The sequence below is a fragment of the Grampus griseus genome (genome assembly GCF_964374135.1).
Source record: "Grampus griseus genome assembly, chromosome: 15".
Classification (NCBI taxonomy): domain Eukaryota; kingdom Metazoa; phylum Chordata; class Mammalia; order Artiodactyla; family Delphinidae; genus Grampus; species Grampus griseus.
The window spans coordinates 52,213,155-52,234,013 of record NC_139009.1 but is presented as its reverse complement, the minus strand read 5'-3'; the positions used below and the strand labels follow the sequence as shown (position 1 = coordinate 52,234,013).

The 20,859-nt window shown below is 35.0% G+C and overlaps 1 protein-coding gene across 4 annotated transcripts in view; it reads right to left on the bottom strand.

Annotated features, from left to right (window-relative positions):
- The window catches only part of EHBP1 (EH domain binding protein 1), a 346,811-nt gene that overhangs the window by 182,836 nt on the left and 143,116 nt on the right, over nt 1-20,859 (bottom strand). For all 4 annotated transcript variants that reach the window (XM_082672228.1, XM_082672227.1, XM_082672230.1 and 1 more), the window contains 2 exons: nt 8,321-8,443; nt 3,684-3,924 (listed from right to left, as the gene is read on the bottom strand). In XM_082672228.1, the coding sequence (XP_082528354.1) occupies nt 3,684-3,924; nt 8,321-8,443 (364 nt within the window). The remainder of the gene's footprint in view (nt 1-3,683; nt 3,925-8,320; nt 8,444-20,859) is intronic.

The window sequence follows — 20,859 nt, the reverse complement described above, 5'->3', positions numbered from 1 at the left end:
CTTTGACTCTGTGTTTTTTGCATTCTGTTCAAGAAATTTTTGCCTACCCCAAGTTCACTAAGATTTTTCTCCTATGCTTCCTTCTAAAAGTTCCAGGGTTTTAGTTTTCACTTTTAGGTGTATGATCTATTTTTAGCTAACTTTTGCATTTGTTATGAGGTAAGGACTGTAGTTCTTTTCTGGAGGGGTGGGGGGATATAGACCTTTAGTTGTTCTGGCACCATTTGTTGTAAAGATTATCCTTGCCTGACTTCCTGTGCTACTTTTGTCAAAAATCAATTAGCAATATATGTGTGGATCTACTTCTAGATTTTCATATTCTCTTTCATTTAACTATATGTTCACTTTAAGCCAATTCCATGATGTCTTGGTTAATGAGTCTTGAAACTGGAGAGCATAAGTCCTCCAACTTTGTTCTTTGTTTTGAAACTTTGTTTCAAAATGTTTTTGGCTATTCTAGGTCCATTGTATTTCTATATACATTTTAGAATTAGCTTTATCAATTATTACCAAAAAAATACTCCAGAATTTTGATTGGGATAGCACTGAATCTACAGATCAATTTGAATCCATGGCCGTAATATTTCTTTCCATTGTTTTCTTTCAGCAACCTTTTGCTGTTTTCAGCATACAGGTATTGCATTGCACATCCTTGTTCAAATTTATGCTTGAGTTTTGGTCTGTTTGTTTTTTGGATGCTTTTGTATATGGTATTTTAGAGTTTTCTATTTCTGATAGTTAATTGTTACCATTGAGAAATACATCTGAATTTGTATACTGATCTTGTATCCTGTAACCTTGCTAAATTTACTTTTTAGTTCTAGTAGACTTTTTAGAGATTCCTTATGATTTTCTACATAAATAATTATGTCATCTGTGAAAAAAAGATAATATTGTATATCCTCAAATAACATGTATAAGAAGCTTAAAATAGTATTTTTCAATTTCCCCACGCTCAGCCTTTGTATGACTACTGTCATGTTTTACTTCTACCCCTGTTCCCAAACCCAGAATATATTACTATTTAAACGTTAAAGTCAATTATCTTTTAAAGAGATTTTTAAAAATAAGACATGTATTTTATATATACTATTTATTTGCCATTTCCTGTGCTCTTCATTCCTTTGTGCAGATCCAAATTTCCAAGTAGTGTCATTTTTCTCCTGCCTGAAGGACTTCTTTGTAATATTTTTTGCAAAGCAAGTCTGATAATTATGAATTATCTCAGTTCGTGCATGTCTGGAAATGTCCATTACTTAGACTTTTTTTTTTTTTTTGGCTGGAAATAAAAATTTGTGTTGGCATGTTTTTTTCTTTCAGTACTTATATACCACCCCACTATCTTCTGACTTGAATTGTTTTTGTTGAGAAGCCTGGCAGTAGTTTTCTTCATCATTCTTGTGGTTCATTTTGGGGTTCATTCAGCTTCTTAGACCTGTAGGTTTATATATTTTGTTAACTGCTAAAACTTTTAGCCATTATTTCCTCAAATATTTTTTCTGTTCCGTCATCTTCTTTCCTTTCCTTTTGGAATTCCAGTTACACTTACTTTAGATTGCTTGAAGTTGTCCCACTGATCCTCTGTTCATTTTTTTCCCCTTTATGTCTTTTTTTTAAAAAATAAATTTATTTATTTATTTATTTATTTTTGGCTGTGTTGGGTCCTTGTTGCTGCGCACAGGCTTTCTTTTAGTTGCGGCGAGCGGGGGCTATCCTTTGTTGCGGTGCGTGGCCTTCTCATTGCGGTGGCTTCTCCTGTTGCGAGCATGGCTCTAGGCGTGTGGGCTCAGTAGTTGTGGCTTGAGGGCTCTAGAGCGCAGGCTCAGTAGCTGTGGCACACGGGCTCAGTTGCGCCGAGGCACGTGGGATCTTTCCAGACCAGGGCTCAAACCCGTGTCCCCTGCATTGGCAGGCAGATTCCCAACCACTGCATCACCAGGGAAGCCCCCCCCCCGCCCCGGCTTTATGTTTTAATCTGGAGTTTCTATTGCAAAGTCTTTAGGGTCACTAATACTTCCTTCTGCAGTATCTAACGTTAATCCCATCCAGTGTATTTTTCATCAGATTCTGTATATTTCATCTTTATAAACTGAATTTGGACTTTTTTTTTGTCTTGCATGTTCATGCTTTCTTCGACTTTCTTAAATATCTGGAGTATATTTATATAATAGTTAAATTACCACACTTGTCTATTAATTCTATCATCTGTACCATTTCTGCATTCCTATCTAAGGACTGAGTTTCCTCCTCATTATTAGTCAGATCTTCCTGCTTCTTTACATGCCTGATAAATTTCTGATTGGCTGTCAGATATCGTGAATCTTATGTTTTGGATGCTTAATTTTTTGGTATTCCTTTTAATATTTTGGGGCTTTGTGTGGGATAGTTACGTGCAACCATTTTGGTTCTTTTGAGCTCTGCTTTTAATCTTTGCTGGGAAGGCCCAGAACAGCCTTTAGTCTCGGGCTGTTCCCCCACTACTGGCACAATACCCTTCTGAGGACTCAACTTGATGTCCCATGTGTTAGGAAGTCTTTCCTCTCTGGCTGGTGGAAACCCAAACTATTCTTAATCCTGGGTGAACTCCAGGGATTGTCTGTCTAATTGTTTGTCCTCAATAACTTCCTCATATGCGTACTCTGTTCAGTACTCAGCTAAAGACTCAAGAGAAACTTTCTACAGATCTCTGAAACTCTTTATGAGTAGGTTGTTCCTCTCTGAGACTCTGTCCACAAGTTCTAGCCACTCAGTACCTCCAAAGTCCAAAGTCTGCCTCCTCAATGCAGGGAGATTCTGGGGTGTTTGGGTTCTCTCTCCCTGAATTGCGGTTGGAAATTCTCTCCCATAAATAAAGCTTGGACAAATGTAGGGCTCACATTCTTCGTTTCTTTTCTCTCAGGGATCCTGTGCTATTTGTGTCCAATGTCTGAAAACTGTTGTTTCATACATTTTATTCAGTTTTTTACTTGTGTAAGACAAAAGCTGTATCTAGTCTATGCTACTCCAGCATGGCTGGAAGTTTTACTGTTGCTTTTTAAACATACTTAGGGCCACAGTCTGCGGCTACATGGGTTGCAATGTGCAACTCCAGAATACAATGTGAACATACCTTCCTCCTATCCCCAATCTAGATTTGAGTAAAACAGAAACCCTAATCACACTGACTATTAATATACTAAGCTTGTGGTCAATAAACCTCTCATTTGGGTAAGAATAATGACTCAAATGCTCAAATGCAGATAATTCCTAATTTATAAATGTCATGATCTCATTGTTTGGCATTTGAATAAATCTTCTCATCAAATCAATATCATAAACGATTATTTGGTTCCCACAATAGACCCATAACATAACTGAAGCGTAATGCCTTCAGTAATCAATTAAAAACACCTAAGTACCATTTATAACATGGTTGCTGTGGGAAGACACACCTGGAATTCTAACCAGAGATTCCAGGAACGTGTTTCCTTCATTTGTTAGTTTAGGGTGCACACGTAATCATATGGAAGAGGGTGGGAGAGTGAGGGTCAAGACTGTAAAAATTTGGATGGGGGATGAGATAGATACTAACATGTAAACTATATATTAACATAGGGACAGACCTCTTTTTCCCCATCTGAAGGTATATTACAGAAAGATCTCTTTAGTTAAAATATGATGAGAGCAAAATGAAGTGTACTTACTCATCCAACTCCTCTTCTTCAGCTTTAGAACTATCAGCATAGAGATACTTGCTCATGTCCACCGGTCTTATATTTTTTCTTTTTGTAGACTGGGGAGGAGAATCCTTTATAGTTACAAAGGCTTCTGGCTCATCAAATGGGTTCAAATACTGTGGAGTCTGTACCTCTTTAAAGGGATTATAGCTGTTATTATAAAAGGATTCTTCTGGTTTTTTAGGTGAAACTGTTTCAGTGATTTGTTCTATAAAACAATAGCAAAAGATGAATTAAATCAAATTAATACTATCTGATATTTTCTTATATATTTAGTGTTCTCAAAAATACTCAATCTTGAATTAATAAACTCTATGGGGTTGAAAGAGTGCAGATCAATAACACGTTTTATGAAATTGAGTTATTTGTAGTGAGGTGGATGGACCTAGAATCTGTCATACAGAGTGAAGTAAGTCAGAAAGAGAAAAACAAATACTATATGCTAACACATATATATGGAATCTAAAAAAAAAAAAAAAAAAAAAAGGTTCTGAAGAACCTAGGACAGGACAGAAATAAAGATGCAGACACAGAGAATGGACTTGAGGACACAGGGAGGGGGAAGGGTAAGCTGGGATGAAGTGAGAGAGTGGCATGGACTTATACATACTACCAAATGTAAAATAGATAGCTAGTGGGAAGTAGCTGCATAGCACAGGGAGATCAGCTCGGTGCTTTGTGACCACCTAGAGGGGTGGGATAGGGAGGGTGGGAGGGAGATGCAAGAGGGAGGAGATATGAGGATATATGTATATGTATAGCTGATCCACTTTGTTATAAAGCAGAAACTAACATACCATTGTAAAGTAATTATACTCCAATAAAGATGTTTAAAAAAAAAACCCAAACATAAAATTGTCAAAAAAAAAAGTTTTAGAGGGGCTAAGTCCAGAAGATGTGATATCTAAGATCTTTGTCTACTTCTCCAGGAATAGTGCTCTTCAAAATAGCATCTTTGAATTGTTAATGCCCTTGGAATCTCTACTGATGTTGGCATTATGGTATACCAATTTTGGAAATTTTAACCTTCTTAGAGGTACAATATCCTATTATTGCTTAATTTATTTCACTATACTAGCTTGACGTCTCAAACTGATATTTAAATTTCTGTTTTTAAAAGAACATAAAATGGATTAAATTTTGGAATAGTCTTTGGTAGTTACACAAGCAGAGACCACTTAGGAATCTGAAAATTCATTCTGGATATATAAAAAATACACCATTTACACTGAATTTGCTTTTGTAAAGTCTTCAAAGAGCAGGTTTCTGTACACTACAAGTCCTTAAATCTTTAGAGCTTTTAATGGGCTTTTCAACATAATTCATACCCAATCAATACCTTATTTAATAACGTAAAGGAATAACAAGAATTCTGAAGTTGAAAGAGCCGCATTAAAATCATACTGAGAAGCAGACAGATGTGTTCCACTAAATTCTAATTGAAATTTCAAATTTCAATTTGAAAACAAAGGAACTCTTAAAAATAAAACTCTGACTTTACAGCACAAAAAGCACTACAACAGTGTCATGTCCTCCGACAATACTTATGGAGTGCTTAGTGCCAGTCTTTTTCTTTTACTTTTATGTTTATTAATATTTTGAAACAAAAACAAGGCAGAGTTCCATGGTGGTCCAGCGGTTAGGACTCTGTGCTTTCACTGCTGTGGGCCCGGGTTCAATCCCTAGTCAGGGAACTAAGATCCCTAAGCCATGTGTAGAGGCCAAAAAAAAACCAACAACAACAAAAAAAAACTGGAATGTATAATAAAACTGTTTAAAATTTGTATTTTACTAATATAAGTATGTAACCAAATTGGAAAAAAGTTTCAAAAAGCCAATAATCACAGAACAGTTCAAAAGTAATTTTAATTATGCCAAGCAACTCTAACAAAATACTCTAGGAGAAGAAGGCAGAAAATCAGTTTTAAAATCTTCAAGAAAAATAACTGTTTTATAAGTGACATTTCAAACAGTTTAATCCAATTATTAGAAAAATCTCTTGAGTGACATATATTTATGATTTTTATATTTTAGAATCAAACTACTTTTACTTATACTTTAGACATTAGCCCAGAAAACTTATGTTGTCTTTATATTGAAAAAATAAATAAAACAAAATAACTCTGAATTGAAATTCTGTACACCATGGTGACGCAATTATAAAGTATGAAAGAGAATTCATAACATCATAATAAATCAACACTGAAATGAATTTAAATACAGCCTATGCTAGAGAAGAGACTCAGTAACTGTATCTTTTGTCAGACCAGGATAACACTTAAACACCACTATAATCTTTATAATAATCTAAATGAAGCATTATCTTTTCTCTGTAGGAGAAGAGACTACAGAGTTTTTACCTATTCAATTTTTTTATTAACAAATACCAAGTCTCAAATGCTTAAGAAATTGATAAAACCTGTCAATGGAAATAAGATTTTTATTTTTACTTTCAGGTAGAGGATTACAAAAATTGATCCAAGCAATTTCATCAGTTACAAAACCAAAAGCAAGAAAGTATTCAAACTATAGAGCAAGATTTGAAGATGACAGAATAGCAACAAAGGAGAGTTTAAGATGAGACTATTTCATATAAAAGCTAACAAATACATTTAGTAACTTTCTAAACGGGTCACTGAAGCACAGAATGTCATGAATCTAACTAAGAGGAGAACTGAAATTGTAAAAGCAAACAAAAACAAAAACCATCTAAACAACTGTAACACATTTTTTTCTTTCTTAACTACTTTTGTTACTTGAGGATGCATGTTTTTAATCAATAAAAATTAATAAATTATTTCTAGAAAAATGAGTGTTCTTCTAATAGAAAATACTTATTCTAAAGTCTCCAAGAACTATATATTTAAAGAGAATACTGGTTGTCAAGTTTTTTCTTAGCTCTATAGGCATGATTAAAGTTTCTCAATCAGGTTGCCTAACCTTGCTTAACCTCTCCAAAATAGAAATACAATATATATGTTATCTGCTACTCCTTTCTATACCTCAGAAAAGATACACATATATTTTTAAAAATTACTAATTTGATTTTGAAATGAAAAGCTCAAATACTCATATCTCAAAATATTTTGGTAATTTTTTTTTTAACTCAGTGTACTCAGATGTATTTAGTATGCAATTGAGAAGCTTTGTGGTCAAAAGAAGACACTTGATTAGCAACCTTAGCTCCAACTCCACCTCCATTTACCTAAAGTTCTTCTTCAAATCACTTAATTCCTCTGGGCCTCAGCTCCTTAATCTATGAAAAGAGGCAGCTGAACCAGATTACTTCTAAAATGTACTGTAACTGTTAAGATTTAAAATATGTTAAAATAAAATAAGTCACCGGGCTTCCCTGGTGGAGCAGTGGTTAAGAATCTGCCTGCCAGTGCAGGGGACATGGGTTCGACCCCTGGTCCAGGAAGATCCCACATGCTGCAGAGCAACTAAGCCCACGCACCACAACTACTGAGCCTGTGCACCACAACTACTGAGCCCGCGCGCCTATAGCCCATGCTCCGCAACAAGAGAAGCCACCGAAATGAGAAGCCCATGCACTGCAACGAAGAGTAACCCCTGCTCGCTGCAACTAGAGAAAGCCCACGCACAGCAACGAAGACCCAATGCAGCCAAAAATAAATAAATAAAATAATTAAAAAAAATAAAATGTAGATCACAAACAAAATAAAATCTCAGTAATGTAAACTTAATAATTTAGAATTTGGTAAGAAGGGAGAAAGTAATGGAAGTTCTTCTCCTTCCATTACTTTCAGAAGTGGATTATGAAATGATATTGCACAAATAGAGTGAATCCTTAAATTGAAACCTCACTTTTCACCATGACAGGCAGTAGCAAAATTCTTTAAAGCTCATGAAGATTTCATAAGAGCAGTCTAAAAGATGTAAACAGGAGTTAATCATTCTTGCATTTACTTTGAGCAAACAGAGTTTAATTAAACAGAGGTCTTCTTCAACAGCTCTTTTCTAAGCTTTAATAGTTTGAAACTACTTGATAAGAAAAATGACTCACAAAAAAAATACATGGTTTTATTTCTTACATGTTGTATATATGACAGGAGTGGTCCTCAATCTTCTTTCTGTTCTGTGACGTTCACGTGCACAATATCGTTACTAAGAGTAATTCTCAGCCAGAGACAGGCAGTTGGGAGTGGAGGGGCTCATCACACTGAGGTGTGAGGGCCAAGAAGCTGTATATAGAGAAAAGGCTACCTCCACCACCTTAATATGGGTATGTCCCACAACCTGACCTTACTTGGTAGGCCAAACTAATGAGACTTTACTGCATGCCAGCTAGATAAAATACTGTTATCTCTAACATTAGAGCTTTACTATTTGACCAAACTAACAAAGAATTAAAATATAAGCCCCAAGTAAATGTCTATGTAAGGCTTCTCTTTTTCTTTAAAAACAATTCAATGGAAGCTACCCAGAATTGCTGATCAACTGCAATTGGTATTGAACAAATAATATTGTCATTATAAACAAAATGTACAAGTCTTTAAAAACAAAATCTCTTCCTGCCTTTACAGTTCAAGAGAACTTAACAATACACAAAGACTTTAAAAGTAAAGAAAAAAACTTGCTACCTTCTGAGTCAGGATCTCCAAATGGATTTAATTCTGCTACATCAGGATCACCAAATGGATTTAAATTCACAGTGGCCAAGTCCTTTTCTGCTTCATCCAAAAAGTTAAGTTTGTTGATAAGCTCTGAAAACAAACATACGTGTCAGTTCACTGTGGTTACAGTTAAGCATAATTATCACTCATTCATGAAATATCTCAAATTGTAAAAATTCATACTAATAATACCTGCAAATAATAAGATATAGCATTTTACCAATGACAGAATGCCATTCAAGTATTTTGTAGCATACCAACATATTCAAATAAAAGAAAACAAACACATGAATTGGAAAATATCAGATAATGAACTAGAGAAACTTTTAGCTCAATCTAATTTGATCCAATAAAAAAGTACTAACATAGATTTTGAGAAAAAAACATCCTTCACTTCTAAATATGAATAATTCAAATTGATTTAATATAAGCAAATATTTCTAAAACAATGTTGTTACAATATATAAGCTAACTAAAGAAATTCTGTCATGTTATACGACCAGTTATTATAAGATGTTTTAAAATCACTGCCTATCAAGGATCCTGATACAGGCTTTGCTAAAGATGATAAGTTCTGTTATGTTGTTGCCTGTTGGTGCACTACAAATTACCAAAGAAAATTTATTAAAGGAAAAGCACAAAGACAAAACTGAGAGCTAAGTACAGACAGAAGTCAAGAGGTAGCAGGTCACAGTAAATTCAAGCAATCAGAAGCAGAAAGAAAGGAAGAAAGCTCTTAGACCTTCAGAGGAACTGGCTGATTTAGCTGAAGGCATATTTGCTTGCTTTATGCAGTCATCTTGATCTTCATCTAAGCTGCTCAGAGCATTCAATTGGTTTACAATTTCTGTAAACAGAAGCCAGTCGAGACAAATGTAAGGTAAGGTCATTTAATTAAAGAGCCACAGAAGCATGCTGTTACTCAAAAAGACAAAGAGAGGGGATGTTTGGTTAATCAAGAGAATACATTCAGAGGATGTTATTTTTGATGAACTATAACAGATGTATTTAACTGAAGGTTATGCTGTACTTATATTTTAAAATAGAAAACATTTTAAAAATTAAAATTTATATTAGTACTATAACAACTATGTTAACAAACACAAAACAAAGATAATAACCTGAGAAGTTGACATTGGCTTTCACATTCTGCATTTGTAAAATAGGGCTTTAAATGCATGCATTAAAAACAATAAGAAATATCATCTAATACAATAGAAAATATGTGCTATTTGTTTTGTAATATTCTAAATTTAAACTATAAATTTTAAGAATATATCTACATGAAACATGAACATAATAACACTTGTTCATATTCTAGAATTTTAAAAATCAGCACAAAATAAGAAAAGCAGGCAATAGCTATTTTCCACTCCTGCTTTCTAGGGAATTTGTTCTTTTAAGGGAACTCTTGAGTGTTTGCTTTAGGATATCTTATAATTTAGCCAGTAAGAGAATAAAAAAGACAGGAACAGGTAGAAAAACCTTAAAATAAAAATTCATTTTGTGCATAAACAGAATTTTAAAAAATGAGTCATATTGTGGACAACTCCGAATATGTGATATTATGATTTACTGGGTGAAAATTAGCTTGGAATAAAATAATAAGAACCTACTAGAGTATTCTAGTTAATCCTCGCCGTTTCCAAACTTAAAACCTGGGAATAACTTAGGCATTAGGACAAACCAAATAGATCCAGATCATTCAGTGGGAAATAAAGAAAATGGTTAGAAATAGACAATAGTTGTGAATTCAGCATTAAAATGCTGTTTTTTAACACTGTAAATCTAAGTACACATTCTAAATTTTATGTGAACCAAATAATAAAATACACAGTTGTAATAAGGTTGCCTTCATCCATTCATTTGTTGTTGAACAAATACTTGTTTATCACCCTGTGCCAAATACCATGCTTGGAACATAAGGATGAAAAAAACATAGTATTGTCCTCATGGAATTTACCATCGATAAAGATAGAAATTAATACAGAAACAGACAATAAATGACTACTAGAATATTAGGTGGTCAGAAATGTGTATTGTCGTACAGATCTTTGAGCCAAATACATATGAAAAACTGACATTCATTTCCCTTGTCTGAATGAGAAATATATTTTGCATGAATAAAAATGCTTGAGATAGTCAAAGTACATCATAGAAAATAAAGAGTAAACACAATACCAACTGAACTCTTAATCTGAATGTGAATAATAAGAGTTAGTCAACCTTTATAAAGTATCTTCTTCCATTTTATCCTGCCAATAGTTTAAATCCCCTTCTGACTCAAACTAACCTAGCAAATTCCTCAGTAGGCAGAGTTTATTCTTGAATTAGATCTTTTACTCCTGACTAGTAGTCACTGTAACTTTGTAATTTTCAGGGAAGTATAATGGAGAGAATCTATCCTATGTGATTACCAATGCATGACTGATTTTTTAAATTCATTACTAGTTTTGTATATTTTTAAATTTGCAGATGGTTTATTTTTAACTTCAAAAATATGAAAAAAGAAATATTAATAACAGTTAACATTTATTAAGCAGTGGAAAGGGCTCTGCATATGTTAATTCTCATAAACATCCTGAGGTATTATTATTAATATTCACATTTTATCATGTATATTAGTATCATTTATTTGCACTGTATTCCCAGATGTGTAATTATGAGGCTAAAATATTTTAAAATAATGTTCAAAGATTTGTAGTTCTCTTTACACATTTTAGTTATTTAATATTCTTAGATGTAACCTCAATGAGAGTAGAAATTATTTATTTATTTAATTATTATTATTATTATTATTTTTGCAGTACGCGGGCCTCTCACTGTTGTGGCCTCTCCCGTTGCGGAGCAACAGGCTCTGGACGCGCAGGCTCAGCGGCCATGGCTCACGGGCCCAGCCGCTCCGCGGCATGTGGGATCTTCCCGGACCGGGGCACGAACCCGTGTCCCCCGCATCGGCAGGCGGACTCTCAACCACTGTGCCACCAGGGAAGCCCCCTAGAAATAATTTATTTAAGCACCTTATATAATGAGCAATAGAGGGAATACTGAAGAAATATTAAAGTTGGTTCTTACTTTCAAAACATTATTATTGTTCCATTATAAACTTTCAGGTACAATGTGGGCATTTATTTAAATACTATCAAGATGACTGAATTACATGACTAAATTATTTACACTGTAATTTTTCTGAATGTTTAGAGTATTTCCTTCCCCTCACCATGCTTCTGGTGATACCTAAAACCACTGATAAAAAAATAAACAAATAAACCCACTAATGACCATTTCTTCATTAATTAACCCAAAGTAATTTCTTATTTCCATTCTTCTCACTGATGACAAGTTGTCCTTCCTATCCTAGCTTTCCCTATTTATTTATAGCTTAAATAAATCCTTACTTAACACCTAGAATATCTGCTCCTAGAACTTTCATTCATATTAACAAAGTGAAAAGGTAATGCTCCTCTTATTTGGTATGCAAATAAATCTCCATCCAAACCATAAAAAGAAGCGATCTCCAAAGAAATACCATTTACCTATATAAGAAACATTTCTCAAGTACCTATTATACTTTTTGGGGACAGACAAGTAAAGCAATATACAGTGTATGATAAATATGATATTTGTTATGACTGAGATATGTATTGTAGGGTATGTGAAACTAGAAGAGAGGCATACAACTCAGTCTGAGGTCAGGAAGCCCTCCTGGATTTATTCAAGGAGGATTTATTGAGTGAAAATAAGACAAATAGACATCATTATTATTATTAAAATAAAGGAGAAACTGGAGGGCATTTCACAACGATGAAAGGGAGCCGAATGAGAACATGATATACTTGAGGAACGGCAAGTTGTTTGGGGGTTTAAGATACCAGGGATGGGGAATGGAATGAGATGTGGTTGGCAAATGTCCTATCATGAAGGTTATAGTGACCAAAATAAAGAATGTGAACTTCACTCTGAAAGCTCTGGGAATCCATTGTAAGATCAAATGTATAGTTTAGAAACATCATTCCAGGAGCAACATGGTAGCTGCACTTGAAAAAAACAGGATAGGAAGCAAAAAGATGAGTAGTTTAGCATTACTGCTCCATGAAGGGACGCACTTAGTAAATATTTGCTAATTAAAGAGTAGATTAAGAAGAAAGCTTTGATGGTTAATTTGACATGGGGGATGAGGAGAGGAATCTAGGATACATGCCCAGTTTGTGTCTTGGGTGACTGTGTGGACATTAGTTCTAGCACTGCAGTGGGGGCTACTCAGTTTGGCCATACTAAGCTACAGGTGCCTGTGAAACTTACGAAAATAATTCAATTGGCATTTGCATATGTGGGTGCACAGCTTAAAATACATAATTTTGTTATGTATTTCTCCTTTTAAAAAAGTACTTTTCTGTTACTTCCAAATTTCCTGCAGCCAATGTGTTTTACATGTATAATCAGAAAAACAAAAATTAAAAATTTAAAAGAAGATTTACAACACAAATTTATTCCCAGAATTTTTTTAAGTGGGATGCTTTCCCAGTAATACACCACCCTGACCAAAAAAATTCCCTGGCCCAACATATTTATATAATACTTCTGACTAATTAAAGCCTTGTTTCACCAAAAATTTACACTTCGGAAAATGCTAATAATGCTATGTAATAGCACAAAATAATTTCTACCCTAGCACTACTCAAACTGAGCAATAAACCGGTAGTGTAGCATTTAGTCATCGTAACAGTGTGTCAATCTGGACTTGCTTCATACTGGTGAGAATAAGAAGGAAAACTAAATTAGGGGCAGGCAATCGAAACACAGGGTCAAGTAATTTGAGACTCTTCTTTACATTAGGAAGGCAAAAGAAGATAGAAATTGACCACCAGAGATTATCACACTGAACTAAAACAGGGGGATGAAAGTGGTGTCACAAAGAGTACGTGGGTTTTTCTTTTAAGAAAGTCTGTAGTGGAGTTAAAAGGGCAGGGTGTGGGAGGGTCTGCCTAGAGCTAGAACATAGCTGCAAATCTTGCAGCATCCTCATTCTTCTCTCCAAAGTATAATAAGATTCAGTACAGGTATATCTCATTTTAAGATGGTCTAAGATAGTAACACTGCAACTTCTTAATAGAGATCAAGTTCCCAAAGATGTCACTTTTCTCACGGGCTTGAGCCCATAAATATTTGATTTATGGATATAACTAACAGGTTTAATAATGTGATTTTCAATCCCTTTAGCAGGTCATATTGTAAATGAATGAATGAACTGAATGAAAGTCATAACACTTGCTGTAATTTTTATAAAGGCAGAAAGACATATACCTTATATTTAAATTTTAGCAATTGTGTGTTTTTAACCTATGTGTTTATCTTATGTCTGTCTACATATCTATGCATATATATGTATCTATCTACAATATATTTCATTTATCTCTAGAAATGTTATAGTTTAAGCTACCAACCTAAAATTTGGTGGCTAAAAACAAATGATTACCTCTCACAGTTCTATGGGTTAATGCACTCAGCTGAGTAGTTTACTGCAGTTAGATGGTGGCTTGAGACAAAGTCATCCAAAGCTCGAACTGGGCTGGATGTCCAAAATGGCTTCTTCACTTACATGTTTGGTGTTTCAGCTGAGAGGCAGGAACAACTGGGGGCTGGCCAGGCATCTCTCTCTCTCTCTCTCAAGTGGCCTGTCCATATGGGTAGTTTGGGGTTCCTCTCAGCATAGCAATCTTGGGGTAGATGGAGTTTTTACATGGCAGCTGGTATCCCCTAGAGAATGCACTAGAAGAGTCCCAGGTAGAAGCTACAAGGCATTTTATAACTTAGCTTTAGAAGTTACAAAGTGTCACTTCCCCACTGCATTCTACTGGTTAAAAGTGATTTACAGGGCCAGCCCAGAAGACAGGGAGGGGACTATAAAAAAGGGCATGGATACTGGGACGCTCGTTTCATTGGAGGACAATCTTTGAAGATTAGCTACCACACAGTAGATCAATAAATCAGAAAGTTGAAATCATTCATTTTCTTACTAATCTAACATATTTATTATAACTTTTATGTTAACCTTCCAGTATTTTACTTATGCACATATATGAAAGGCACAAATATTAAACTGTACAATTCAATGAATTTTGAAAAATGTATACACCCACGTGACCCAAGAGGAAGAACATTGCATCACACACCCCCCACAATAAAAAAATCTCATGCCTCTTTTCAGTCAATCCCAAAACCCACCAGCTATAACTATTCTAACGTTTTTAACATAGGATTAGTTTTGCCTCTTCCAGAACACCACGTAAATGGAATCATACAGTATATACTCTTTTATATAAAACCTCTTTCATTCAGTATATCCATGTCGTTGAATGCATCAATAGCTCATTTTTATTGCTGAATAGTATTCCATTCACAAATATAATACAGCTTAGCCATTCTCCTGTTGCTGTACATACACCTGAGCTGTTTCCAGTTTGGGGCTGTTATGAATAAAAATATTATGAATATTTTTGTACTAGTCTTTTTGTGTATGTATGTTTTCATTTCTTTTGGATAAATATCAAGGAGTGGAATTGCTGGGTTAGAAGGTAGGTATACGTTTAGTGTTATAAAAAACTTCCTAAGTGATCTTACCATTATACTCTTCATGAACAATGGATGAGAGTTCCATTTGGTCCACATCCTTACTGACATTTAGAATTTATTGCCAGTCTTTTAAATTTTAACCACTCTGGTGGGTGTGGAGTTGTGTTTCATGATTATTTTAATTTGCTCTTCCCTGATGAAAAGTGACACTGAGAACATTTTCATATGCTTACTGGTCAATGGTGTATCTTTCTTTGTGAACAACAGGTTTGAATCCTTGCCCATTACAAAAAAAAAAAAAAATAGGGGGCTTCCCTGGTGGCGCAGTGGTTGAGAGCCCGCCTGCTGATGCGGGGGACATGGGTTCGTGCCCCGGTCCGGGAGGATCCCACGTGCCGCGGAGCGGCTGGGCCCGTGAGCCATGGCCGCTGAGCCTGCGTGTCCGGAGCCTGTGCTCCGCAATGGGAGAGGCCGCAGCGGTGGGAGGCCTGCGTACCGCAAAAAAAAAAAAAATAGGGTTGTCTTTTATTGAGTTGTAGGACATTAAAAAAATCTATTCTGGATACAAGCCTGTGTCAGATATATGCTTTATGAATATTTTCTTCTAGTCTGTAACTTGCACATACATTTTCTTAATGGTCTATTTCAATAACCATGTGTTTAAAATTTTGATAAAGTCTAATTCATCAAGTTTTTCTTTCATGGTTATTACTTTCTGTGTCTTGTGTAAGAATGTAAGAACCCTGTGCCCACTCTCAGGTCACAAATATATTTTTTTATTTTTCAGAAGTTTTATAGCTTTAGCTTTTACATTTAGGTCCATGATCTACCTTGAATTAATGTTTGTGTCTGTGTAGGAATTGAGGCTCATTTTTTCCATATGGACATCTAGGTGTTTCAGCATCATCTGTTGAAAATATTTTCCTTTCTCTACTGAATTATGCTGTACCTTTGCTAAAAATTAATTGACCAGGTAAGTTTGGGTCTATTTTAGGATTTTCTGTTTTGTTCCACTGATCTATCCTATGCCAGTATCATACTATCTTGATTATTACAGCTTTACAGTAAATCTTGATGTCAGATAGTATTAACAATTCTGTTCTTTTTCAAGATTATTTTGGCTATTCAGTTCCTTTGCATTTCCAATTATATTTTAGAATCAGCTTTTCAATTTCTTTTTTTTAAAAAAACCTGCTATGATTATGAATGGCACTGAGTTGAATCTATAGATTTGGGAAAAAGTAACATCTTTACAATATTGAGTTCTCTAATCTATGAACAGAGAATCTCTATTTATTAAGACCTTCTTTAATTACCTTCAGTAATATAGTTTTCAGGGTAGAGGTTTTTCCACATCTTTTGTTAAATTTATTTCTAAGTAGTCTATGTTATTCTTAGCCTCCATTGTAAATGAAATTGTTTTGTTAATTTCATCTTCCAAATGTTTGTTGTTCATATATAAAAATATAAATTTTCTATATTGATCTTGCATCACGTGTCCTTGCTAAGTACAATATTGAATGAAAGTGGTGACAGCAAACATCCTTGCCTTGACCCCAATCTTTGGAGGAAAAGTGTTCAGTGTTTCATCATTAAATATGATGTTAGCTGTAGCTCACCATAGATGCTATTTATCAAAATGAAGAAATTTCTTTACATTAAAATTTTGCTGAGAAACTCAGTACTGAATTTCTTCAAATGCTCCTTTCTGCATCTATTATGATGATTACATGGTTTTTCTCCTTTATTCTGTTATATGGTTAAACCGACATTGCATTCTTAGGATAAACCCTTAAAGAATGCATATTGGTATTTAAATATTAATTATCTCCTGGCTCCTTCCCTAAATAAATATTGGAGAGCTTCTAACTTCTCCTTCAGAGCTCTTACTTCCATCCTGGCCCTGTCAGATGGGCTCTTAGTATCCACAGAATTCTTCCAGAGTCTTGTAAGGGGTGCCAGAGAATGTTCAGTTGTCCTTAGTACAAACAAAGCAGCATTAGGGATTAAGAGTGGTATAGAAAGTAGGCTGAATTTGTAATCTCTATCTTCTGCCACTTCTACTATTCTCTGAGTTGACACATTTGAGTTCTAAACACTGGGAAGAGATACTCTTGCTTTCTTCAGTCTCTCACCCTAGGGTCTCAAGCTCCTTTAAGAAAGAGGTAGCTTGTACCTTACAAACTTTTTAGCTCAAGGGACTAGAAATGCCCCACCTCTCTGCTTCTACCCTATTTTCCAACCTTAAAACCTAGATAACAGATGCAGTATTCCAGAAATTCTCATCCTTCACACAGATCTCCAAAATAGGTGGCCATTTTAAATTATTTTACTTTAGAGAGTCCACAGCAATTCTATGATTTTGTTAATCAGTCTCCTAGGTACCGGAGAGTAAATGCCCAAGTAAAAACCAGAAGCAAATTAATGGATGTATTTTCTGACCAGGGGCCCCAAGTTTATTCTGAGGACCCTTTTAATCTAAGAAAAGAGACCTATTTATCCCCATTCAGAGCCCTAGCAAGTAGGACATTTAATCTCAGAGGGCTGAGTCATACCATAATCAACTCTAGATCCTCAAATATGAACTGTTATCTCCTCTACTAAGATCCTCAAATATGAACTGTTATCTCCTCTACTACCATCTGTGCTGTAAGATTCTGTTCCCTGAAGGTGGCCAATATGTCACTCTCTCTTCCTACTCCTGAATTAACTTTACCAACTATAGGAAAAGGATTAACAAACACCAGGCAACATGCTTATGGTAAAAATAAATCCTGATTTATAAACTGCATCTGGATGGGAGGACTCTAAATGGACTATATGCCTGATGGAAGGCCACAGCTTGAGCTTCTCTAATTGTGGAGACTCTCGTAACTGAGCATGTCCCTTACAGGGACCCTGAAAACTATACCTATCAAACTATTACAAAAGATATCAGTTCTTGTGCAATATGAAGATTCTAAGTCAAGGTAATCCCTGCTCCTAACTATGTGGATATTGTCTCCTTGTACCCAAGTTGTCATTTGGGGGAGAGGTCAAAGAACAGTACCTAGGCTGCCATGAAAACTCCAGTGAAAGAGGAATGCTCTGCTGAATGCTGTTTCCTGTCCAATATCCTCCTAAATGAATCTAATACTAAGTTTGGGCTGTTCAGGTCCTGTGAGTCTGAATGCCTAACTAGAATCCTTGCTGATCTTTGCCACAATTATAAGTATACCAGGGGCCTTTCAGGTGTCTCATGATGTCTGGTTTCCCCAATAATGCTCTGTTGTAAACTGTTTTGTTTAAATCTAATTTTCTGACCTACATTCAGTAGGACTTTGTCACTTACGCAGAATGTCTTTTTCTTCCCCTTTCTGTTGGTGTGTATTCAGAAATTGAACATGAATCCCAAAGATGGTCATATCACCAAAAACTGGTTCAAGCATTGTGAGGATGCCATATAGATGGAGGCACTGTTTTGAAACCATATATAATTTCCAATACCAGCTACAGTAAACTTTCCATTCAAAAGCTTTGTTCTTCCAACGCCAAGGTCAATCATTCCCACTACATTTCAGTGATTTTTCCAATCGCCCATCCATGGGTGCTGCACCTCTGCAGAAGACATCTATACAGGTAACTTCAATAAAAGTTTCCTGCCTAAGAGCCAGTCCCTGTATCCAGTTAGCAGTGAATTCTGTCTCAGACAGACAGAGTAGGGGCTTGTGATCAGTCTAAATATATATACCATGAATTTACTTTTACTTCTAATAAAGTCTGTAATTTCAGAAGATATACTTTGTCAGTTACTAATGATTTACAGCCATACTCCACAAGAGCACAGGCTAAATGAACAGCCTCTAGGTGTCAATCTAAGATACACCCCAAATAATTCTAACAGTCTGTTTCTTCAAGAAGCTTGCATCTTAGTTGAGGAAATAATGTACCCATATAATTTTATTGATATAATGTGATTGTATTTTATGCATTTATAATATATACTTAATATAGGCAAAATTTTAAATAATAATTCCTTCCTCCATAAAAATTGTGTCAAAAATTTTTAAAGCTGCAAGAAAGTGTGAACATAAGCTGTGTTTAAGTTATTGTCACTTTAGCTGGTAAATAAAAATACCCACCATACTTTATTTGTACCACGTTTATAAAATACATTAATTTTGTTTACTCTTAAGCTATTATTCAAACGTTATTATTGTTAAATTTTAATATAGTTTTTATTATCTTAAAACTATTTTACTTCAACAGTTTTAGAGTGGTAGTGCTGGGGCTGAAAAAATGTTCCTGAAAGTTAACTTTGGCATGGAATTTACAGGTGCTAAAAAATGCAACTCAGGAAGCCAAACAACTGCCATAACATGCTGTGCTATTAACTTAACTGATTGTCCTCTGCAAATATAATAGAAAATGCTGAGAAAAAAGTGTAACATCAAAGCATAGGTATGTTACAATTATTATGGGTTTACTGACTTAGAACATGAATGTAATCACCCACTGTCCCTACTTAACTATGCTCCCTCAACACACATTTTATATTCATTACTTTTGGGAAACTAGTCTTGAATTATTTAAGGTCTGAATTATGTGTCTCCTCCAGATCACATTCTTTCCATAAAATGGGACCATCCCATCTTACATAAGACAGTATATGATCAAAGGTCAAAATGAATGGAACAAGATAACAAAACAGAGTGATTAATACGGGCTACAATAGGAGATGGAAGCCCTCTCATTTATGGCCTTCCAGTTAACATATTTTAAATTCTCAATGTGTTCCAGACAATGTGCTAGAAGCTAGAGACGAAAAAATGATCAGAACATAGTCTCTACCTTGAAGGAATTTCATAAAATATGGACAGTAAATACATAAATAAATAATAACACAAACTGGTAGCATTCTGAAGAAATTCTGGATCATCATAAATTGCATTAAAACGATTGCTTCAATTAGGGTCAGAGAATTTTAGGCTACCTAAAAAAGTTATTTCTGCAGTGGAAATTTTAGAAATTAAGGTATATATATGTATGTTTAAGCAATAAGGGTTGCTATGGTATGAATGTTTGTGTCCCTCAAAATTAATAAGTTGAAATCCTAATTCCCAATGTGATGGAGGTGGGGCCTTTGGGAGGTGATTAGGTTATGAGGGCAGAGTCCTCATGAATGAGATTAATGCCATTATAAAAGAGACCCAAAAGAGTTCCCTTGTCCCCTTTCACCACGTAAGGAATACAATGAAAAGTCTGTGACCCAGAAGATGGTCCTCATCCGACCATGTTGACACCTTGATCTCAGGCTTCCAGCCTCCAGAGCTGTGAGGAACAAATTTCTGTTGTTTATAAGGTACCCAATCTATGATATTTTGTTATAGCAGCCCAAATGGACTAAGACAAGAGTTCAGTTATAAAATTTAGTTATTACTGAATCCTTTCATTAAATCTGTATTTTGCTCAAAATATGTCCTTTCTTTTCTTTTCAGCACAGAACTTGTGACATGCTGCTATCACCTTTTTTTCCCATTGCTATGATGAAAACAGTACATTGCTCAAAACAGCTATGACTATGAAAATGTGCGGTTTTCTGATTGCTACTTATGGTATTAGTGCCTAGTTGAGATTTAGTTTTAACCAAAAGTCATATACAAAGAATAAACCATATTCTCTAATTAAAAGGTCAAATCACATTCCATTGGAATTATAAAAAACTCATGCTGTAAGAAAATGCCTGCATTTTTAAATGGTACAGCAGTAGCACAAAGGATCGAGTGAGGCCATGAAAGCCTTCTTAGAGGATGTGGCAAAGGAATTAAAATTTGAAGGATAGGTGAGAAGTCACTGGAGGTGGAAGGGAAGGACACCAACTTACCTTCCTAAGCACTCCAACTAGCCAAATAAAACAAAGAACTCAAAGATAGAAAAGACATGGCATTTTAAAA